General features: G+C 52.8%; 1 protein-coding gene across 22 annotated transcripts in view; it reads right to left on the reverse strand.

Moving 5' to 3' along the window:
- The window catches only part of PTK2 (protein tyrosine kinase 2), a 207,157-nt gene that overhangs the window by 109,596 nt on the left and 76,807 nt on the right, over window positions 1–20,754 (reverse strand). For all 22 annotated transcript variants that reach the window (XM_029923992.1, XM_029923986.1, XM_029923983.1 and 19 more), the window contains 2 exons: window positions 11,661–11,740; window positions 9,211–9,273 (listed from right to left, as the gene is read on the reverse strand). In XM_029923992.1, coding sequence (XP_029779852.1) covers window positions 9,211–9,273; window positions 11,661–11,740 — 143 coding nt within the window. The remainder of the gene's footprint in view (window positions 1–9,210; window positions 9,274–11,660; window positions 11,741–20,754) is intronic.

Raw genomic sequence — 20,754 nt, forward strand, 5'->3', positions numbered from 1 at the left:
GGGGGGCGGGGTACAAGGAAGGTGTACCTTCTAGTGGGGGTTTCTAGGAGGCAGCCGGCCACCAAAGGGGGGGGGCCCAGGCCGGGGCTGTCCTCCTCCTGACTGTGAGACCAGCCCCGCTGGGATTCAACCACCTAAAGCATCCACTTTTCACAGATTCAAGTGGAAAGCAAAAAATTTATCCTACTCATTTCTGTCACAAATGGGAAAATTAAAGATGGACCAAAAGGGCCGTATGTTTCGTGAAAAATGAAAGAGGGCATACTTCTTCGTGAAAATGAAGGCAGTTACTAGACGTTTCTTTTACTTCCAAGATGAAGACAACTCCATTTTGGGGGCGAAAAAAGCTAAGACCAACTAGTGCTAACAAGTATATAGTTTAACTTTTCCAACTACTTCTGAGCAGTGGCTCTGTCGCATTTGTCCACGTGCTAGAACTCTTTTAAATGTGATACCTGGCAAGCGGGAAAATAAAAATGAGGCTAAAGTAAGCAAAATCATAGAAAAACTGCAACACCACCGCATTTCCATTCATTCATCAGGAAGCCAGGCTCGCGGGGGCCACCGGGAAGCCCCGGGCGCCACGACCTAAGCTGCAGCCAGGGCCCGTGGCAGACATCCGAACTCAGACCCTGGCGACAAGGAGCGCTGACTGCCGCCCTGCTCTGCATGAGAAAAACGCCCCTCTGTCTTAGTCAAGCCGCTGTCAGTTCCTGCAGCTCTTCTCGACCTACGGCCACAGGCAGCTGAAGGAAGCACTGGATTACTGTTAAGAAAAGAGACAATGAAAACAATTTATGATGTAAAATTAGCTGAAGCTAATTATAATTTTTGTTGTTTTCATTCAAGAAGTACCGGGGGCACCTGGGCGCTGTAGTTAGTTAGGCCTCTGACTCTTGGTCTCGGCTCGGGTCATCATCTCACAGTTCCTGAGTTCAAGCCCCATGTCGGGATCTGCGCTGATGGTGTGGAGCCTGCTTGGGGTCCGGTCTCTCCTCCTGTCCCCCCCCAACTTGTGCACGTCTGCACATGCATGCTCTCTCTCTCAAAATAAATAAAGTAATAAAAAAAAAAAAAGAAATACCAACGTCAGACACCGCCAGGTGCTGGGACGGCAGGACGCGCCACCCGTGCGGCTGACGTTCTGGCAGAGGACAGACCAGGGACGTGCAAAGACGACTAAGAGCACGATTCTTAAAAAGGCCAACCACTTAATGAGGAAATGAGCAGAAGTGAAAACGTAAATAGTTCGTTTAAAATGGTTTCCACAACACAATGCTGCCGTTTGAAGAAGAATCGTCGGTAGGTGAAATTACTCCTTCCACATTATCACAGCCAGGACGGTGACCGAAACCCAGGCTCACTGGCTCACTCCAGCTCATCTGTCGTTGTCCCAATGCAGCTGTCACGCTTGAGAATAAAACATTTTTCTTCAAACCTCTGATCTGACCTCCTGCCTTCCCCTCGCGCCTCCCCCTCCCCTTCGCTCATAAGGTGTAAACCGAGTGCCTTGGAGGCAGGAGTCCAAGGGAGGGCACCTTCGGGCCGGGGGTGGTCACCCCCGCAGGTCTCCCCTTTGCCTACAGAGAGGGCACCCTGCTTCTCCCAAGCTTGCAAAGACATGGAAAGAAAGACTAAGTCTTTGGCTGTTTTAAAGGAAAACTAGAGAGGTCCCTACAGCGTGCCGCTGAACCACAGTCAGGCGGGAGGGGCTTCTCCCCCAGGCTGTGAACAAGGGGACAGTCCTTACATTTTCTGACAGGCCCTACGCGACATGTGGACAACTTCACAACTTCTCTCCTTAGTGGCGAAGAGAGGGAGAACCCTGAAACAGACTAACAGAAACAAGTGACGTTCTGCGCTCTGTTCCGAAGCGGCTCGGGGCCCCCAGCAGCGCTCGGCGGGGAAGGGAACCGCCGGGGCCCCGCAGGCCCGGGGCGGCCGGCTCCCTGGGGCAGGGCGGCCAGGGTCTGCTCGGAGCCGGACTGCCCCTCGGCCGGCACCCCTTCTCGCAGCAGCGGTGCGGGGGACGGAGCGGAGGGCACCGCTTGACCAATCTTTAAAGCTTACAGTCTTGAGAAAACACCTGGAGTCGTCCATGGACCAAAGCCACCTTTCAGAGGACAGAAACAGAACTTTACCACCAAAGATACACAGAAAAGAATTTCTAAATAATAAACTTTACCAAAAATGGAAACTGACCCCAGAACGCCAGCTGAGCAGACAGTGCTCGGGTGGGCACGCCTGCAGACCTCGCTGGGCATGGCCTCAGTGCAGGGGTGAGGAGCGCGGGGACCGCCCGCTGTGGGCTCCCGGGTCGCGCCAGGACCCGAGGGCAGCAGCCACTGAGCCTGTCGCCCCTGGCTCTGGAAGAAGCCCTCCCCCCGCCCCCAGCCCTGCCTGCCCACGCCTGCCCACGTCCGGGCCACTGGGAGGCTTGAGGGACTCTGAGGAAGAGCCAACTGGCATGGTCCTGGCACCGTCACACGCACGCGCCTGCAGCAGGAGGTCAGTGGGGACAAAGAGCAGATCGCATCCAAAAAAGAACGTCTGGAACTGAAAAGCGTCAGTTGCGAGATGAAACACGTCAACGAGGCATGACGGAAAAACTATTCGACGGGAAGGGAGGGCTTGGAAGACAGATCCCAGGACGGGACAGACCGATGACACAGAAACAGAGGCGGGAAACAGTTCAGAGCTGGTCCCGATGTCCCCAACGGACAGTTCCAGAGCCCATGGCACACACATCCCGGATGGAAGGAGCAGATCCAGAGAGCCAAGCAGCCCATCTCGTTCGCAGCTGGGCGAGGACAGGAACGCTGACGTGAGGGGCAGCCACCGAGAAACGGCAGCAGGCGCGTCAGTGCTGGCCCGGAATCCCGCCTCTGTGTGGACAACGTGTGTGCAGGAGGACCCGGGGGGCGGGCCGAGGTAAACACAGGACCGGTTAAGACACAAAACGACGGACATGCAGCCAAACCACCGATGTCCGCCCGGAGTCCCAGCCACACCTAACACATGGGCCTTCGGCAGACACACAACTGACAGCCGGGAAATGGCGTGCTAGCTGGAAGGAGCCAAGGAGAGTCAGCATGTCCCAAGGTCCTTGCGCTACAGAAGCGACGGTTAAGATAATTCACTGTTTTAATTTTATGTTTATTTATTTTTAAGAGAGAGAGGGAGAGACAGACAGAACATGAGTGGGGGAGCAGACAGAGAGGGAGACACAGAATCCAAAGCAGGCTCCAGGCGCCTCACCGTCAGCACAGAGCCTGACGCAGGGCTCGAACCCACGAACTGTGAGATCATGACCTGAGCTGAAGTCGGAAGCTTACCTGACTGAGCCTCCCAGTCACCCCAAAATAATTTTAAATCTAGATGTGGGTAAGTTAACATAGAAGGTTAAAATGGAAGGGTAACTAATAAAAGAATGGAAATAGTTTATAAATTTCCAAACCATTAGAGACAGAAGATTAGAATGAGAAAACCAATGAAAAATAAATATCAAAAAGAAAAAGCCACATACCTACATACATACACACAAATCCTCTCCCCAAAAAACAAAGTTTAAGAAAAAAGAGACAATAGAAATAAAGACAACAGAAGCCCCCCAGCAATGAGTCGTACTAATAAACACAAATATATTAAACCCATCAGTTAAAAGCAAGATTTATCAGCAAACGGGATTTGAGAAATCCCGCAGCGTACAAGAGACACGCCCAAAAGTAGAAGGATGTGAAAAAGCGGGGAGTGAAAAGAGTAGAAGTAAGATGAGAAAAGGAATCGAAAAGGCGGCCAGTGCTAACCTAAAGAAGACCAGACACACTTTAGGGGGAAAATCCCCCAAAACAAGAAAGCACGACTGGGCATGCCCCGCGTAACCCAGCAGTGACACGAGATTCAAGGAGGCAAGAAGACAAACACTCTGTGTGTTCTAATAAAACAAGCCCCAAACAGAAAGCGAACACAAACTGAAATGGGCAGGGCTCCTGTCACACCGCAGTCACTGAGGGCCCGCAAACAAGACACCACAAGGACAGACGCTGACACGCTTGAATGGGAAGAGACGTCCGTAAGGGCCCAGCGCACGGAGCACACGCAGCAGGACGTAATGACCGCAGGACCTGCAGGACAGATGACACGTGCCCGCTGCCCGCTGCGTCTCCAGTGTCTCCTAGTGAGCGTGGGGGAAACGATCTGACACCAGCCACAGTGACGGTCTCTACAAGACCCAGAGAAGCTGTCACCACAGACCCTTAAAAAGAACTCCTTTAAAAAAATATCTGCACGTTTGCAAATGTGAAGATAGAAATAAACCCACAAAGGTTTTAGGATAAACCTTAGGGCGCCTGCGCGGCTTAGAGTCTGACTTCGGCTCAGGTCATGATCTTAAAGTTTGTGAGTTCCAGCCCCTCGTCGGGCTCTGTGCTCACGGTGTGGAGCCTGAAGCCTGCTTCCGATTCTGTGTCTCCCTCTCTTTGCCCCTCCCCCACTCACACTCTGTCTCTCTCTGTATCTCAAAAATAAACATTTAAAAAAATTAAAAGAAAATAGAATAAACATCAGGTCTTAAAACTCAAAACTGAAAACAATTGGCAGATTTTACTACATTAAAAAAACAAAGGAAAAAGGGCACCTGGGTGATTCAGTCAGTTGAGCCACCGACTCTTGATTTCAGCTCAGTCCTGACGCCAGGGTCATGGGATGGAGCCCTGTGTTGGGCTCCCCGCTGAGCCTGGGGCCTGAGGTTCTCTCTCTCCCTCTGCCCCTCTCCCTGGCATGCGCATGAGCGTTCTCTCTCTCTCAAAAAAAAAAAAAAAAACCCCACAAAATTTAAAAAACGAAGTAAGAACAAGTTCTGTGTGATGAGAGCATCTGATCGCGGCTGATGGACAAAGACAATTTGGGAAGAACACACAGAACAAATACTACAAACATGGTTAATATGACAAAAACCTGTTCATAAGAAAACACATAAACAGATTAGAAAACCTGATAAGAAATACAGCCAATGTAAAAGTAAAAAGGAATAGGAAATGCCCCACATATGGGCAGGTAGGTGTTCAACAGTGACCAAACCGAAGTATATAACACAAGCCACGAGCTGTCGCTCAACAGGCCAAAAGGAACATGGCCTCACAGTGGTGCCGGCCCGCAGGCAGGAGCGCACAGGGCCGCCCCTGCATGAGGGGCTGACGCACTGAGTGCAGGCCCTGGAAACGTGGCTCCAGAACGGGCTCGTCTGTTAAGCCGTGTGCTGCACGGTGCTCTAAGAATACTCATGAAGACTGTAAGGCTACGAAGGCGATTAGCGCTAACTGCCGGGATTCGCAGACTTTTATGTTACGTGCCCGTGTGGTTTCAATGTTTTCCAGCTAGAATGTATTACTATCTCTGCACACAAATAAAAACTATTTCACAAGACTCAACATTATGTTAAGAGACGAACTCTGAAATTCTTCTATGTGCTGTCTTCTTACTAAAACTCTTAGGTGACTGTACACGTTTGGTGTTCATGCTTCACAGTGGAAAGTATGGGCGAACACGCAGCCGGGGCCGGCACCGCTGAACACCCGGGTAGGCGTCAGCACATGGTGGGGACAGTCTGTGTGCAAGCAGGACCTGAGCCCGGACACTCTGAGTGGCTCGGCGAGCTGTCACCCAGAGAGAGGGCAGCCAGGCACCTGTACAGCCCCGGAGACCACCAGAGGGGGGAGGCCAGAGGGGGGAGGCCCCACCAGAGGGGGAAGGACCCACCAGAGTGGGGAGGACCCACCAGAGGGGGAAGGACCACCAGAGGGGGGAGGACCCACCAGAGGGGGGAGGACCCACCAGAGGGGGGAGGACCACCAGAGGGGGGAGGACCCACCAGAGGGGGGAGGACCACAGCAGTGCAGAAGGGGCGCGGTCACACCCAGACTCCAGCCCCGCACCCGCCCCTCTTTCCTGCCCTCTCGTGCGTGCTTATCGTAACCGCACACCTGCAGAAGAACACACAGCAGCTGCCTCAACATCACACTGACTCCACTTTCCCCCCACGCCCTCTGACGAGGCCTGCGATCCCGAAATTGTGCTGCGCCTGCTTCTCCCAGAACAGGAGCACAGGCCCCTGCCCGGGGACAGTGACTCCACATCCCCCACTTCCTGGGCCCACCCATCGGGGCCCCACCCGGTCTTCTGCTTCTGTCACCTCAATTTCTGTAATCTTTACAAATAAGCCAACCTGACACCAACGCTAATGCAATCTCTGACTTTCATTTCAAACAGATCTGAAACTGGAAACTCCTGTCCGCACACAAAGCATCCGCCAGCCCACCTTGATGGGTACCTACTTCTTCACGGTCTTTCTTCCAACGGTCTGTCCTCACTGCCACAAACACGTCAATGCCGTGTCCGTGGAGGTTCCACTTGGGCCCCTGATGTCCTCCGCTCAGTGTCCCTTTTACGTGGACACCTGGCTGACTTCTCCCTGTGACACCGCAGTTCTGGCTGTGGCCTCACAGACACAGGGCAGGATACGACAGCTCACACCATCCGTCCCCAGTCACTGCAACCAGTGAGGCTTCTGTGGTGACCTGAAGGACACACCCAGGTGGCTTCTGCACCCTGTCACTAACCTCCAGGCGATTTATAGTCCAGGACCTTCCCGGACTTCACGGACTATCCACCAAGGACTGGACCTCTTTAGATCATTATGTCTGCCTACCTGCTGGCTGTTCACCCCTCTAGCCCTAAACCCACACTCATCCTTCCTTTTCATTTAAAAAACGTGCATGCTCCCTGGGGCACCTGGGTGGCTCAGTCAGTTAACTGTCCAACTTCAGCTCAAGTCATGATCTCACGGTTTGTGAGTTCGAGCCTCACATCGGACTCTGTGCTGACAGCTCGAAGCCTGGAACCCACTTCAGATTCTGTGTCTCCCTCTTTCTCTGACCCCCACCCCCACTCACGCTCTGTCTCATTATCTCAAAAATAAATAAGCATTTAAAAAAATTAAAGAACACGTACGCTCCCTCAGAACTGAAAATCAACGTTCTCCCAACAGTTTCTGAAGGTCCTTGGCAAACAGAGCTGCTCCCTGTGGCCAAACCCCCCTGGGGGCCCAGGACAGGGACCAGCAGAGCCCCGGGATCCCTCCTTAGGCTTACCCAAATCTAGCCAGCCAGCCAACCAGGCAGGGACTACGGCTCTGGCCACCTCCCTCCCGGCTGCCGGGGCTGCTATGCCCACGACACAGCCTCGCTCCTCAAGTGGACAGGAGAGATGCAAGGGTGTCGTGTTCTCTGCTTCTACTTTTAACCTTCGTTAATAAAATCCCAATCCCACGAATACGGAGTTCTGAACCACAAGCCTCCTCACCACTCAGCAGCGGCGATGCCAAGGACCAAGACCTTCTGAAGAAGGACCCGCCCCTCACAACAAACTGACGGTCTTCTAGCTGCTACCCGATTGTTCCCGTTTCTGTGCCTTCACCAAGCCTCATCGCTCCTCGGGGGCAGCTGCCCCCACCCGCCCACATCCCTTCCTCGAGCCGGGGTGGCCACACCTCCCGGGACACCAGCTCAGACAGCGGGTGCCGCCTCCCCGCCACCCTCCAGGTACTGCTGGCTCAGCTCCTCGCACATCACCCCACAATCCTGCCTGCTTGTCGGAGCCTCCCCTCCAGCTGTACGCCGCCTGAGGGTGGACATTTTGCGTGATTTGTCTCGGAGTGTCCGGCACCCGGCGGCCAACGGCCAGGCAGGTGCGCGGCAACGTCTGCTAAATGAAGTGCTGGGTAAAGAAGTAAGTGGACAAAGGAACGATCAACCAAAGAACCAAACAGATCAAACTATTCCTGCTTTTCCTGAACCTCCCTGTGAACTGAGGACAGACCTAGTATCACCTGAGACAGGACTTGCAGTGATTCCTCCAAATCCAGTTATCTGTATTTTAAGCACCCGGAGTCTGGAAGGCTGAAGAATGTGACACTTGTAAACAAAAACCTAAACCACAGTGAGTGTGGGTTGCTTTCTTTTTACGTTAATAGCGGCATCACGACTTCTACACCATCTACTAAAGGTCAGGAAAAGTTCTGCCTAAAATAACCCCCGCGAGGCCATCCCAGCTGATCCCAAGTGTTCCTTCGCCTCCAAACAGCTCCTTCTTTGCCCCACCCAGTCTGTAGAGGGGCACAGCATATGTACAGACGGCGTTTGGATAAACACGGGCACAGTTCTGGGGAGTGGCCTCTGTGCTGCACACAGTCACGGACCCTACGCGGCCATGTCACCTTCAGAAATCGGGCGGGGGCCCGGCTCCCAGAGCCTCAAACAGGACAGACGGCCAGGTGGTGCGCATTCAGCCCTCACACTCTGGCGCAACAGAGCCTCCTGTTACTTACAGAAAATGCCCATTCCATCCACCATGACCGGTTATTATTTCAAATGGTTGTACCTGCTCTGTAATTAATTTCCAAAAATGTCTACTTCTACTTGTACACGTCAATGACCACGCCTCCCCGCAAAGTCTTGCTGTCCAAAGGGTGGGGAACTAACTCTCCCGCGGGTGGCGGTGGCTGGGCTCGGGAAAGTCCAGGCAGCCTCCGAGGCCGGTTCAAGCCCCATCACAGCAGGGATAGGACGAGAGAGCCTTTCACTTTCTCCTGCCACGTCTCCCAGTTACCACAAGAGTTCAGTGATAGGACAGCCAGAAAAAGTCCGTGCCGGCCAGACGTGGCATCACCACTAACCAAACTAAAAGTGGCCATCGGTGGGACATCAGAAACACAAACTCTCTTTGGCTGCATGAATTACCGAAAAGCTGAAGACGGAACTCCAGCCCCCCAGACACGCTCCGTGAGCCTCACAGGCACACGACGCAGCCTGATGCGGCAGTCTCACGCATTAATTACTCCCTTTATCAGAACATTCTCCCGTCCGTCTAAACAGTCTGATAATTGAGCAACAAGGAATGCATGCATCTCAACCTGTATTGAAAGAAATCCTGTGTAAATGTACACCGAGAATATAAATAAGAGCTGGCTCAGTAATTCTGAATTTGGTGTGAACTAGAAGTGACCTTCACCGCAGTGTGACTCGATCCACAGGGAGAGAGAAGTCTGTGCTGACTGCCGTGGACATTATGAGCCTGGAGACCCCTGTCAACAAATGAAAGCATCTGTGCACAGTTCCTGCAAGGAGGAAGCTCCGGCGCAGCCGCAGTACTCACTCTAACACTTCGTAGTTGGACTTCTTCTCCAGCGCGTTGCCCCGCATCTCCCAGTACGAGCGCCTGCAAGGGGAAGACATAGGTTGCCACACGAGGGAGAAGGTCCGCGTCACTCCCCGGCATCGCCATGCTGCCACGCAGTCACGCGACGCGGTGCAGCCACAAACGCCCTGTTAAGACTCACGAGGGGGACCTGACCCCCGTGCTGTTCCCGTGCGCCGGAGAGGCCGGGTCAGCTAACGCAGATCCTGTCCCTGGGGGCAGCCCCACGGTCTCTTCTAACGTGAAGCACGCTTGACCCCCGGTAAAGAGGAGGCACGAGCTGCGTTGCTGCCCGCCGCGGCCGCCCACGCCTGCGGACGCACAGCCGTCACGAAGGCCAACCGTACAGACCGGAGGCAGCAAAAGCAGAGGCGGCCGTGAGGACAGAGCGGCCGGGCGTCTGCTGAGCACGTGCCGTCCAGCACTCTGAATGGTCACGGCCTGAGTGCTGCCTTCTTACTCCACACTGCACCTTCGAGCAGTTCCAGGCCTTGCTGGAACCAAGTCCTGTCTCTACAGAACCTGCCATGACGGGCACCTGGGGGGCTCAGGTGGTTGGCTGTTCGACTTTGGCTCAGGTCCTGACCGCACGGTTTGTGGTTTGAGCCCCACGTCATGCTCTGTGCTGACAGCTCAGAGCCTGGAGCCTGCTTCCGAGTCTGAGTTTCCCTCTGTCTCTGCCCCTGCCCCGTTCACACTCTGTCTCTCTGACTCTCTCTCTCAAAAATAAATAAACATTAAAAAAAAAAACAACCGCCATGAGTGGAGAGGGTTCTCTCTGCACAGAAGCATAAGTCCCAGCTGGAGCTGCTATTGGAGACACAGATGTTATACATCCTCTCAAGTAATTTTGTAGGAGAAGATGACTTTATTTCAAACTTGTCCTTAATAATATAAATACTGGTTTTGCTTTTTAAATTTCTCTATGGCCTACTTAAAATGGAAAGTACGAGATTTTAGGTGAAAAATTATAAAGGGTCCCAATAGGGGCGGCCCGGGTGGCTCAGTCAGCTGAGCCTCTGACTTCAGCTCAGGTCATGGTCTCACAGTTCATGAGTTCGAGACCTGCGTTGGGCTCTGTGCTGAGCACTCAGAGCCAGGAGCCTGCTTTGAGTTCTGTGGCTCCCTCTCTCTCTGCCCCTCCCCTGCTCACTCTCTCTCGCTCTCTCTCAAAAATAAACAAACTTAAGAAAAACTTTTTAATAAAATAAACAAGGCCCCAATAGGGTCACTTAATTTGTTCCTTTGCTTTCTATTCATGGAGGCAGGGGAGAAGGTGGAAGGAAGAGTGGCTAGCCAGCGGGCAGCAAATCCGCCAGGCTTCTCCTCCAGCACCTTATTCCACAGCAAAGCACCTGGGGCTGAGCAGGGTGCAGAGGACAGGACACACAAGCCGTGGGGGCCAGAGCGCGACGGGGGAGGTAGCTGTGCAGCGGCAGGAGCGCTGCCCGGACCGTGCACGCGCAGGCTCACGCCTTCGGATGCCTGCCGCAGACGGCGCCCAGCGCTGCCACGTGGGGACAACACGTGCCCGAGGACACCCGGACACGGACACTGCCGGGCCAGGAGCGGGGCGGGAGCAGGAAGGCGCTGGTGAGCGACGGCCTCTGTTAGTCGGATACATGGTTACAGGTGAAAACAAATTTTCATGAAGTTGAGAGCCACACTTAACCGTCTTTAGGGCCTTGTAGGAAACATTACTTAACAGCCTCATGCAATATAAAAAATGGTGACGCTGGGGGGAAATTATCACTGTTTCGAGGACATGTAACTAAATTTTGGCTAGTTTAAAAAAATTTTTTTTTACGTTTATTTATTAAAGATAGCACGTGAGCAGGGGAGGGGCAGAGAGAGGAGACACAGAATGAAGCAGGTTCCAAGCTCTGAGCTGTCAGCACAGAACCCAATGTAGGGCTCGAACTCATGAACCACTAGATCATAACCTGAGCTGAAGTCGGCCACTTAACTGACTGAGCCACCCAGGCACCTCAGATTTTGGCTAGTTTAACCAAATCATCTTAAACTAGCAGCCTAAAGCAAACTTTAATTGAAAGCTTACCTGAAAAAGGTAAAATATCCTTTTATTCAAAATTTAAAATGTAGCATAGGAGATAACATGACAAATGGTGACACATTATCAGAAATAAGAATCGTATTCTCAGATTTCCATTTCCCTTAAACCTGCACCATGGCCGCGCCATTCTCACTACAGCGAAACAGCACTTTAAAAGGCCCTACGATCCCTAAAATAAGCACTGACAACCTAATCCAAAATGTTCTCAAATTTTTACTCAAGTTTTAAAAATTTTATTAGTGGTCTTGATGAGAAAAATGAAAATGCCTGGGTAATTTTCGAAAATCACGCCGACCACCGACGAGCCAAGCCCTCAGCGCCGTCTCCACCTTACCGTATCTCTAGACAGCCCAGCTTCAGAGCAATGTCCTGGTCCACTCGGTCGGCGATCTCGGACATGTAGTCGCTCTTCACCTGCGTCGGGAGGAATCGGGAGACAAGGCTGTTTTAAAGAGCACGTGGCAGAGGTGTCATTCGCCCGTTCGCTCCCTCCCGCCTGCTGCGTCAGTAAGCACAGCAGAAGCTGGACGTGAACTTGAGTACAGCCAAAATGTGGTTTAAAAAGTGCAATGGGCTCTTCCTGAGAACCCACAGGCTCCATGAGCACTTGGACTTTAGGAAGCGACTCGCATCCTCTGGGCCGCAGCAACGCCATGCCGCGGCAGACCCTCCCCGCGCCGTCACAGGCCAACACCGGGACGGAGATCTCCGTTTCCCCGAAGACGTGCAGTGGATGTATCTCCTGAACTCAAACTGCGTCCTAGCTCTGGACCCCAAGGGCAAGGGCAAGGGCAAAGGAAATTCCCCTGCCCTGCCACCTCAGCACCCCGGGTGAGCGGTTAACCCTGACACACGGAAAGTCTAAAACACGGAGAAGAACCTAAGACAACCCCACAAGCACCTTCTGAGTAACGACTACGCTCAGCTGAAGTAACTGATGGGCCGGCAGCGGCTCCGGGAGCACCCGTCAGTGTGAAGACACTTCTAGAGACAAGCTACGTAAACCGCCGTAAGAGACTGACACCTGCAACCGATCTGGTAACAGGAGCCCTGTTCTGAACCTCAGCCAAACGTCCTCCCCCAGACAGACGCTGCGTTATCAGCAGGCCTGTGTTACAGAGAACTGGACTGTTATGAACTTCATCCATGCGGGTTTCTGTGGAAATCCGTCCCGTGATTTATAAGAAAAATTATAAAAATATAATTACAGAAATATTTCCAAAAGCCCTGGTTTTGCCTCTTAGCTCACTTCTAAAATAACTACTCGTGGGCCCTCTACAGAAAAGGGTGTTGACCTCTGCCCTTGAAACAAATTCCAAAGATCCTGCTCTTCAACTACTCCCTCCCAGCCTGTCGGTTCACCTGCTCAAAGGATGTCTACTCCCAGTTCATTGCTCTGTCTCCTTTGCGTTAGAGATTTCGTCATCATGACTTTCCCTCGCAAAGACCCTCAACTTCTTGATCTGTCATTAACCCTTTATTTTGCCTGCCTGGCAAAACCTACACGTGTGAGCCAACCACCACCCCCTCCTCCGTGCTCACTGCTGAGCAACAGGCTCTAAGTCTAAGCTCTGCCTCCGTCCACATGGGCGAACCCCACGCAGTGAGCGGAGAGTGCCCGGAAGCTCAACCACGTCTGCCTAGGAAGCGCGCTAACACACCGACCGACGCCCACTTCCTCGGGCCGATTCGCCCCGGTCCTCCCGACAGAGGAGATGAGACTTCAGATGGGAACAGCCTGCTTGTGGAGTGTCCGAGAATCCAGAACCCGGAGTGCGCGTGCTCACCTACTCGTCCAGCAGCCAACCATATGCTGGTTCTGATCTGAACTCGGCTCCTCGCTAAACCCTGTGCTCCGTCCTGCGTTAGCACCGAGCGGGGCGGCCAGTAATAGTCCCTGACGAGCGAGTGAGCGAGCGAGCGAATTAGCGCAGCCTCCAAGCTGGGGTCTGGGCACCTCTGTGTGCGCGTACTATTTTCCATACACGGAAGCAACGGTGACTTGCATCGTGTGCTGTTGGTGCGCACCGAAGACTGACTCGGTGGGACTGCTTTACTCAGCCCGTGAGAGGAGGTAAAAAGCTTTCATTCTACAATCACTTTGTGGACACTTCAACTGGTCCTTTCTCCTATATACCAAAATAATAATAATAATCATCATCATCATCATCATCCAAATTTAAAAACTAAAGTTTTCATCAGCAGTAGGCTTACTACTGAACACAAAAGTAAAGGCAGGAGATAAATCAAGGCCTGGGCTCACAGGAGTGAGAGGAAGAGCGCGGCCGCTCTGAGGGGGCGGAGCTCAGTCTGGGGTATCAATTACCACCACAGCAGAGACGTAAGTCATCTGAACAAAATCATCTTAGAGATGAAGTACTATGATGTTTGGACACTCTCACAGGTGGGAAAATACAATCACATGCTTTATTTCACTCATCAAACCAAATTCACCCCGGCTGCGGGAACGCAAGCCGGGACAGTTTGGAGGGAACCATCCCCGCGGAAGACCCTCCGAGACACGACTGAGGAGCCGGAGAGCGGTTCTCCTCCAGCAACGGCCCACGGCCTGGGCGCCCGGAGCTGTGTGCCGCGGCTGGGGTGGCCGGTGCGCCCTGCACCGCGGCGCGACCCCACGCGAACAGGCCGTCCCGACAGAGGCGCCCAGGTACTAAGCGGGTGCTTCACATGTTTCTTTTTTATGTTTATTTATTTATTTTGAGAGAGACAGAACAGGCGCGCACAGGAGGGAAGAGCAGGGAGAGACGGGGAGAGAGAGAGAACCTCAAGCAGGCTACGTGGCGTCAGTGCAGAGCCCAACGCAACTGTGAGGTCATGACCTGACCTCAAGCCAAGAGTCGGTGCTTAACTGGCTGAGCCGCCCAGGCGCCCTGTCATTTATAATCTTTCTGGTGAGTCTTCAAGGCTGTAGGCCCGTTTTACACATACGGATCGGAAAACTTAATGTACCCAGCTCACACACCAGCCCCGCCAACCCCCACAAGCCAGCCTGAGTGCGGGCACAGAGCGGCTCCGAGCCCCAGCACAGGAAGGAGAGCGGGGGCCCACGTGGCGGCCTGCGCACACCGCCTGCTTCTCCTGCCCACGGTCGTGCTCTGTAAATCGTCCCGGCGAGGGACTGAGCTTGAGGGTCATTTTGGGGACCCCAGGACTGGGGTGTTCCTACCAATGTGACAGTCTGCCAGAGCCCCTGCAGTGGACTGAGGGCAAACTTCCAACGCCCTCCCATTTCTGAAGTCTTTCATGCTGACCAAGTATCAGGGCCGAAGAGCAGAGAAAGGCAGGCTCACCTCCGCCCTCACTAACACGAGTGCTCCTTGAATCAACACAAATACACGGGAGTGGAAACAGGAGGCATGGACAGCACTACATCCATGAAATAAGTACAGAAAATACACCGTCTACGAGTCACACTTAGACTTCTGTTTATTTCACCTTCTCTCTGGAAAAGGAGAGCTGATCATCCTCGAACTGAAAATGTCGGGCACTAAGCTAGACTTCCCCACTCGGAGCTGCTATTTCAAGATGTTCTAACTTACAGAAAGCTTTATACCCAAGAAAGTAAGATAAAGATATCTACTTTTGATAATACAAGTATCTGAATAAACACTAAACTAAAGGGAAAAGGCGGCTGATGAAGACGAAGGCGCACGCCCGGAGCCGCGCACGCCCCCACAGGCGAGTCCAGACCCGACGCCACGGAGGCCAGTCAGGTCCTGCCCTTCGAACCCTCTCCCGGGTCCCTGCTGCGGCTCCCCTTGCCACACAAGTCACAAGTACGCCACCACCAGAGTTTTCAGGACACAACGGATGGATGTACAGTTGACACAGGGACACGTGTTTGAACCACATAGACCCACTTACGCGTGGACATTCTGGGTAAGTACAGTAAGTGCTGTAAATATATTTTCTCTTAAGATTTTCTCAACACGTTGTGTCTCTAACTTACTCTGCTGCAAGAATGTTGTATGTGATACAAATACAACACACAAAATCGTGCTAACTGGGTGTTTCTATTAGCAGTAGAGCCTCTCTCTGACCAACACTAGGCTCCCAGCAGCTCTAAGCCTTGGGGGAGTCAGAAGTCCTGCGTGCATTTACGACTGTGCAGGGTCGTGTTCAGGGTCAACGGTCCTCATTTTAATCTTCCACTATTCCTAAGAGCAGCCCCAGGTCCGGGCCACGCGTCTTAAGGGCTGAAAACGTCAACAGCCACTGAACGATCTCTAGGCAAGCTCTGCATCAATATAGACTTAGTACGACATTTCTTGACTGGACGTGGGCATGGCTCGTTCGCCTAACGGCCACCACTATTTGCAGAAGGGTGCCGATCAAATACACCTTTACCAAATGGAATTCCAGAGAGATAAAGAGGAATAAAATGTCACATGGCAAAGGACAAGTTCATGTCAGCGTGAGACACACGTTCCCTGCTTCGTCACGACACGTTAGCTTTGGCATCAAAACTAAACTTCTGCTCTAGGGTGAACGGGGTTATAACAAGATTCCAGCTACTTCCAGAGTGTGCTGATCAATATCTTTCAAAATACCCTAAGATAGAGCAATAACACTTAGTGAATCATTTGCAGTATCTCACATTTAGGACATCGATAATGATACTGCATCTGCAAAATAATCCCCAACCAGTGACCCACCGCTCCGCACAGACCGCCGACATGTTCTCTTCATGCCGCCATGCAAAACGCAGGACATAATGAATAGGGGGCATAGATGAAATTTCAAAATAAGGAACAACTGAATTAAATGAGTTTATTTTACGTGTTTTCTCTACCATGGGATTGAAGTAGTAGTAAAGAGAATCTTAACATAATACTTCTGTTTCTACTTTGATAAAAGAGCCAAAATAATAAAAAATACATAATCTTCTACAATAGAAATGACAACAGCTAACACTCAGAAGTGGTCACTAATCCCCAAGCTGGATCCTAAAGATTCCCGCATGTGAAATTCAACAAAACAACGCTCGTAGCAAACACACGAGGAAACCTACCACTGAACAGGACTCAGTGTCAGCCACCTCCAACGGGTGGTGGAAAGCCCAAGAATTTCAGATATTATAATTCAGATTCAGAAGAGACATTAACTCTACAAGAAATGATCAACAAGTAAACGGCAGAAAAATCAGAAAATAATAAGCGCCATAACAGATGGCCTGGCAAACTCTCTTACAGAGAAAGGGACACAAAACTTTAAAAAATAAGTAATAAAAACTCAGCAAATGCAGTACACATCCAAGTGTTTGTCGAGGAGGAGAGCTGGTGGTCTGACGGACTAATCCGAATCACAGATCCTAGGAGAACAAAGGGCAGAAACGAGAGAAGGACAGGAGCGTGGCCTGAGAGGCGGGAACGCGGGCCCTCGGGGAGAGCTCAGGCGGAGCAGCGCGGAAGGGGGAAAAGGCAAGATCTGAGTGGTCATCAGAAGGCATGTCAAGAACTGATGAAAAGATAGGAGCCCACAGGCTCAGGGGGCGCACCACACAGCGAGCAGGGAAGAAACGGCTGGAAATCCACACCTAGTTTGTAATAAAACTGCTAAACACGGAAGACAGAGAAACGTCGTAAAGCTGCCCAGAGAGAAAGGACGGATCACCTCAAAGACAGACGGTGAGCGTCCGGTTCTCAAGCGCAGGGGGAACACCAGCTGTGAGAAAGCAGCCCCGCCCCTGGCGACGCCCCGTCCACACAGCAGGAAGGACACCAGCCACACACTGCTGACAATCCTGAGTTCACGGGCATTCATCACGCTCAGTGCTCGGCAATCCGAGGGAGAAGACTGTGCCCCACACCTGGGGAAGACACATTCTCCTCCAGCAAAAGCGGAGTCCTGACAAACGTCCGCCGGTGCGAGGTGATGAGGCAAACCTGAACACAGTCTGAACGACCCTCCACCCGCAGCTCAAAGTTATCTGAGAAATGAACCAAAAGGGATACATTTTTAAATCGCCTTATGGTCACATCCATTTCTACCAGGGCAGAAGACCAAATGTCCCAACCAATTTGCTCAAGGAAAGCAACAAAAAATGCTGAATAAAACATTTTAAAAAATCTTCTCGAAGGCTTCTATGGCTGGGGGGCAAAACCAAACCAAAGCCTTGGTCAGGCCAAGGATGGGATGCAGAGGGCTCAGGGAGATGTCAGGCCAGCTGTGAGCCTCGGCCGGACCCCCCCACCCCCCCACTGCACAGTGACAACCAGAAAGGAAAAGCAAGCCAGGAGACAATGGACCCCCAGGACCATGGTCACCTGCATGGAGTAGAGGGGCAGGGGTGTGGGGATGTGACAGGGACACAGACCGGGACGCATCAGCTGTGCTCTCTTCATGTGGGGAGTAGGGTCCCAGGAGCTATTTCACTACTCAGCATCATAACTTACAAAGGATACACGTATCACAAGTTACCAAGCTAAACAATTAAAAAGAATCGGGGCACCTGGGTGGCTCAGTGGGTTGAACATCCTACACTTGCTCAGGTCATGATCTCGCAGTCTGTGAGCCAGAGCCCCACACTGGGCTCTGCCCTGAGCGCGGAGCCTGCTGGGGATTCGCTCTCCCCTCCTCTCTCTCCGCCCCTCCTCTGTGTGCACTCTCCCTTTCAAAATAAGTAAACATTAAAAAAAAAAAAAAGAATCAGAGCACCTGGTGGTTCAGTTGGTTAAGGGTCCAACTTCAGTGCTTAGGTCATGATCTTGTGGTTTGTGAGATCGAGCCCCATGTCGGGCTCTGTGCTGATAGTCTGGAGCATGGAACCTGCTTCAGATTCCGTGTCTCCCTCTCTCTCTGCCCCTCCCTCCCTCTCCCCCTCAAAAATAAACAAACATTTTAAAAAATTAAAAAAAAAATCAATGTTATCAAGTTCTGAACCTCATAAATGGGTCCTTAAAATGTTTCCATTTAGCTTGGAATTCAGTGAAAAATACCAGTGTGCACCTATGTATACACCTTAAATATGTGAATCAAGTACTAGAGATTTTACAAGTTACAGAACGGGGTCCTCTAGTCCCGAGGCCCGCAGAAGATAATCTGTCCCAGAACTCCGTGGCAACTTCCACACGCAAGTTCTTACAAAGCATTTCAGTTCTGTTCTCACTTCAATAGGCCTAGGCTACGAATAGCTCAAGGGCCAGAACGGTATTCACTGTGTGTGCGCGTGCATGTGGCTACGCAGGAGAACCTCCTGAACTCCTAACCGACCTTCCCACGGCGGAACGGAGCCTGTCCCCCAGGGCGGGCGCCGCCGCGCAGGACAGCCCACACGCCACCGCAACAGGGAGACGCTCGGGCGAAGTGCCCGCGGGAAGCCAAGCAAACGGACAAGTACTTACCGAAGCAGCAGGGCCAAAATCGTACTATTTTCAGAACTTTGTTAGGTCAGGATAGGAATAGAAATGCATGCGTCTTTTCCCGTAAGTGGATTACATTACGTTTGTTTTGCGCACAGCCTGAGTGTGACGCGCCAGCATCTGACAGATGAGCCTCCGCCCTGTGAACAGAGCTGTGCGCTTCTCTGCTCAGGGGACTCGAACATGTGAACTCAGCGGAACGTGCTTAACCAAGCCCTCCCAACAGACTCCTGCCATGGCTCCAACTTCGCTCCTGTCGCCGCAGGGCTCCAAGCAGCGTCCTGTGCCTGCACGCATGTAAACCCCTCTTCAGAATCAGCTCCCGGAAGCTGCCACTATTCCACGTTTTTGTTTTTGTTTTTGTTTTTGTTTTTGATACAGAGAGAGACAGAGCATGAGAGGGGGAGGGGCAGAGAGAGGAGGAGACACAGAACCGGAAGCGGGCTCCAGGCCCTGGGCTAGCTGTCAGCACAGAGCCTGATGCGGGGCTCGAACCCACGAATGTGAGATCTGACCTGAGCCGAAGTCGGAGGCTTAACCGACTGAGCCACCCAGGCGCCCTCGACGGTTTTTACGTACAAAACTGCTGGGGGAGCCACATCCCAGCCTGGGGGGCGGGGAAGTGCTCGCGCGGTGCCTCCTGTACCTGCCGCTCAGGAGCGGTGACAACGGCACTCTCCTCTGTCCTCCCGTCCCTCCCTCCTCCCTGTCCTCAGCCCCACCTTTACCCCCACCCCCCTCCCGTCTCCAGTCCCTTAGGCCTGAGACACCGCCTGGACGAGACACCACAACGGGCGGGATCAGGGCTACATTTGTACTTCTTTTAAAATACAGGTACTTGGGGCACCTGGGGGGCTCAGTCAGTTCAGCGTCCAGCTTCGGCTCAGGTCATGATCTCACGGTTCATGGGTTCGGGCCCCATGTCGGGCTCTGTGCTGACAGCTCAGAGCCTGGAGCCTGCTTAGGATTCTGTGTCTCCTTCTCTCTCTGTCTCTCAAAAATAAATTTAAAAAGTAAAAAAAAGTTTTTTTAAATACAGGCACTTGGTAGACTATCGTAAAATTATATACAAAATGAAAGTAATTATTAGGACAGAGATACTTAAAGTGATGTCTTAGAATATTTTCGGGACTTTCTAAAACTGTGCCACATGACTAAGTGTGAAAGATTACCAAAGGGCAGGCTGAAGAAGAGGAAGTGCAGGAATGGAGGAAGCGGAGTGGCGGAGGGGCTGGCGGCTCACGCGGAGACCACGCAGGAAGGCCGAGCCACGCACCATCAGCCACGTCCCCGGGCACGCAGCCCCACTCGCGTCACGACAAGCAAATGGTAAAGGCCGAAGGCTCAGCGGCCCGGTGCTGCCCGTGGCCTGCGACGCACACAGTGGCCGGGCACCTGCGCGGCAGCCGCCCCCGCTCACTTCATCGGGATGCGGTTCTACGTCGACGTTCGAGCAGGTGAGGCCGCTACGCACGCGGACGCTCACGGAGCCGCTGACCGCGCGGTGGACACCGCGGTGTGCGCCCTCGCCACCTCCGGGGCTTTTCCATAAAGACCATTCCCCTGCACGACAGGCCACAGTGGGCGCGTCCTGTAAGAGGAACCTGGGGCCGCCCCAGCACGTGAAGTGCTCTTAATCCGAGATACAAGCAAGTCCTCCGGAGAGGAAACACTAGGACACCCGGCAACAGTGTGGATGGGATGAGAAAGCGGCCAGTGGCGAGTCGGCCCTCGGTGGCCGTGAGCTAATGAGGCCTGTTTGGCGAATTCCAGACATCCGTGTCGCTGAAGTAGTCACAGATTTCCTCAGGGGTGGAAAAATGCCGACAGGGACCAGGATCCCCTACGGGCGAGAAACAGTGCAAACCTACCCGTTAACCGAACTCTCCCAACACCTCCTTCCTTCGGCACGAAGCTCACAGACCGCCGCGGACGAGCCGTGCCCACACACAGGCGGGGCGCCTGTCGCCTGGAAGCCGGTGCACGGCAGGGGCGGGGGCCGCCGAGGGCCTCGCTCTGCCCTCTGCGCCAGACGCAGCCCCGCCG

This window comes from Suricata suricatta, chromosome 15 (genome assembly GCF_006229205.1).
Source record: "Suricata suricatta isolate VVHF042 chromosome 15, meerkat_22Aug2017_6uvM2_HiC, whole genome shotgun sequence".
NCBI lineage: Eukaryota > Metazoa > Chordata > Mammalia > Carnivora > Herpestidae > Suricata > Suricata suricatta.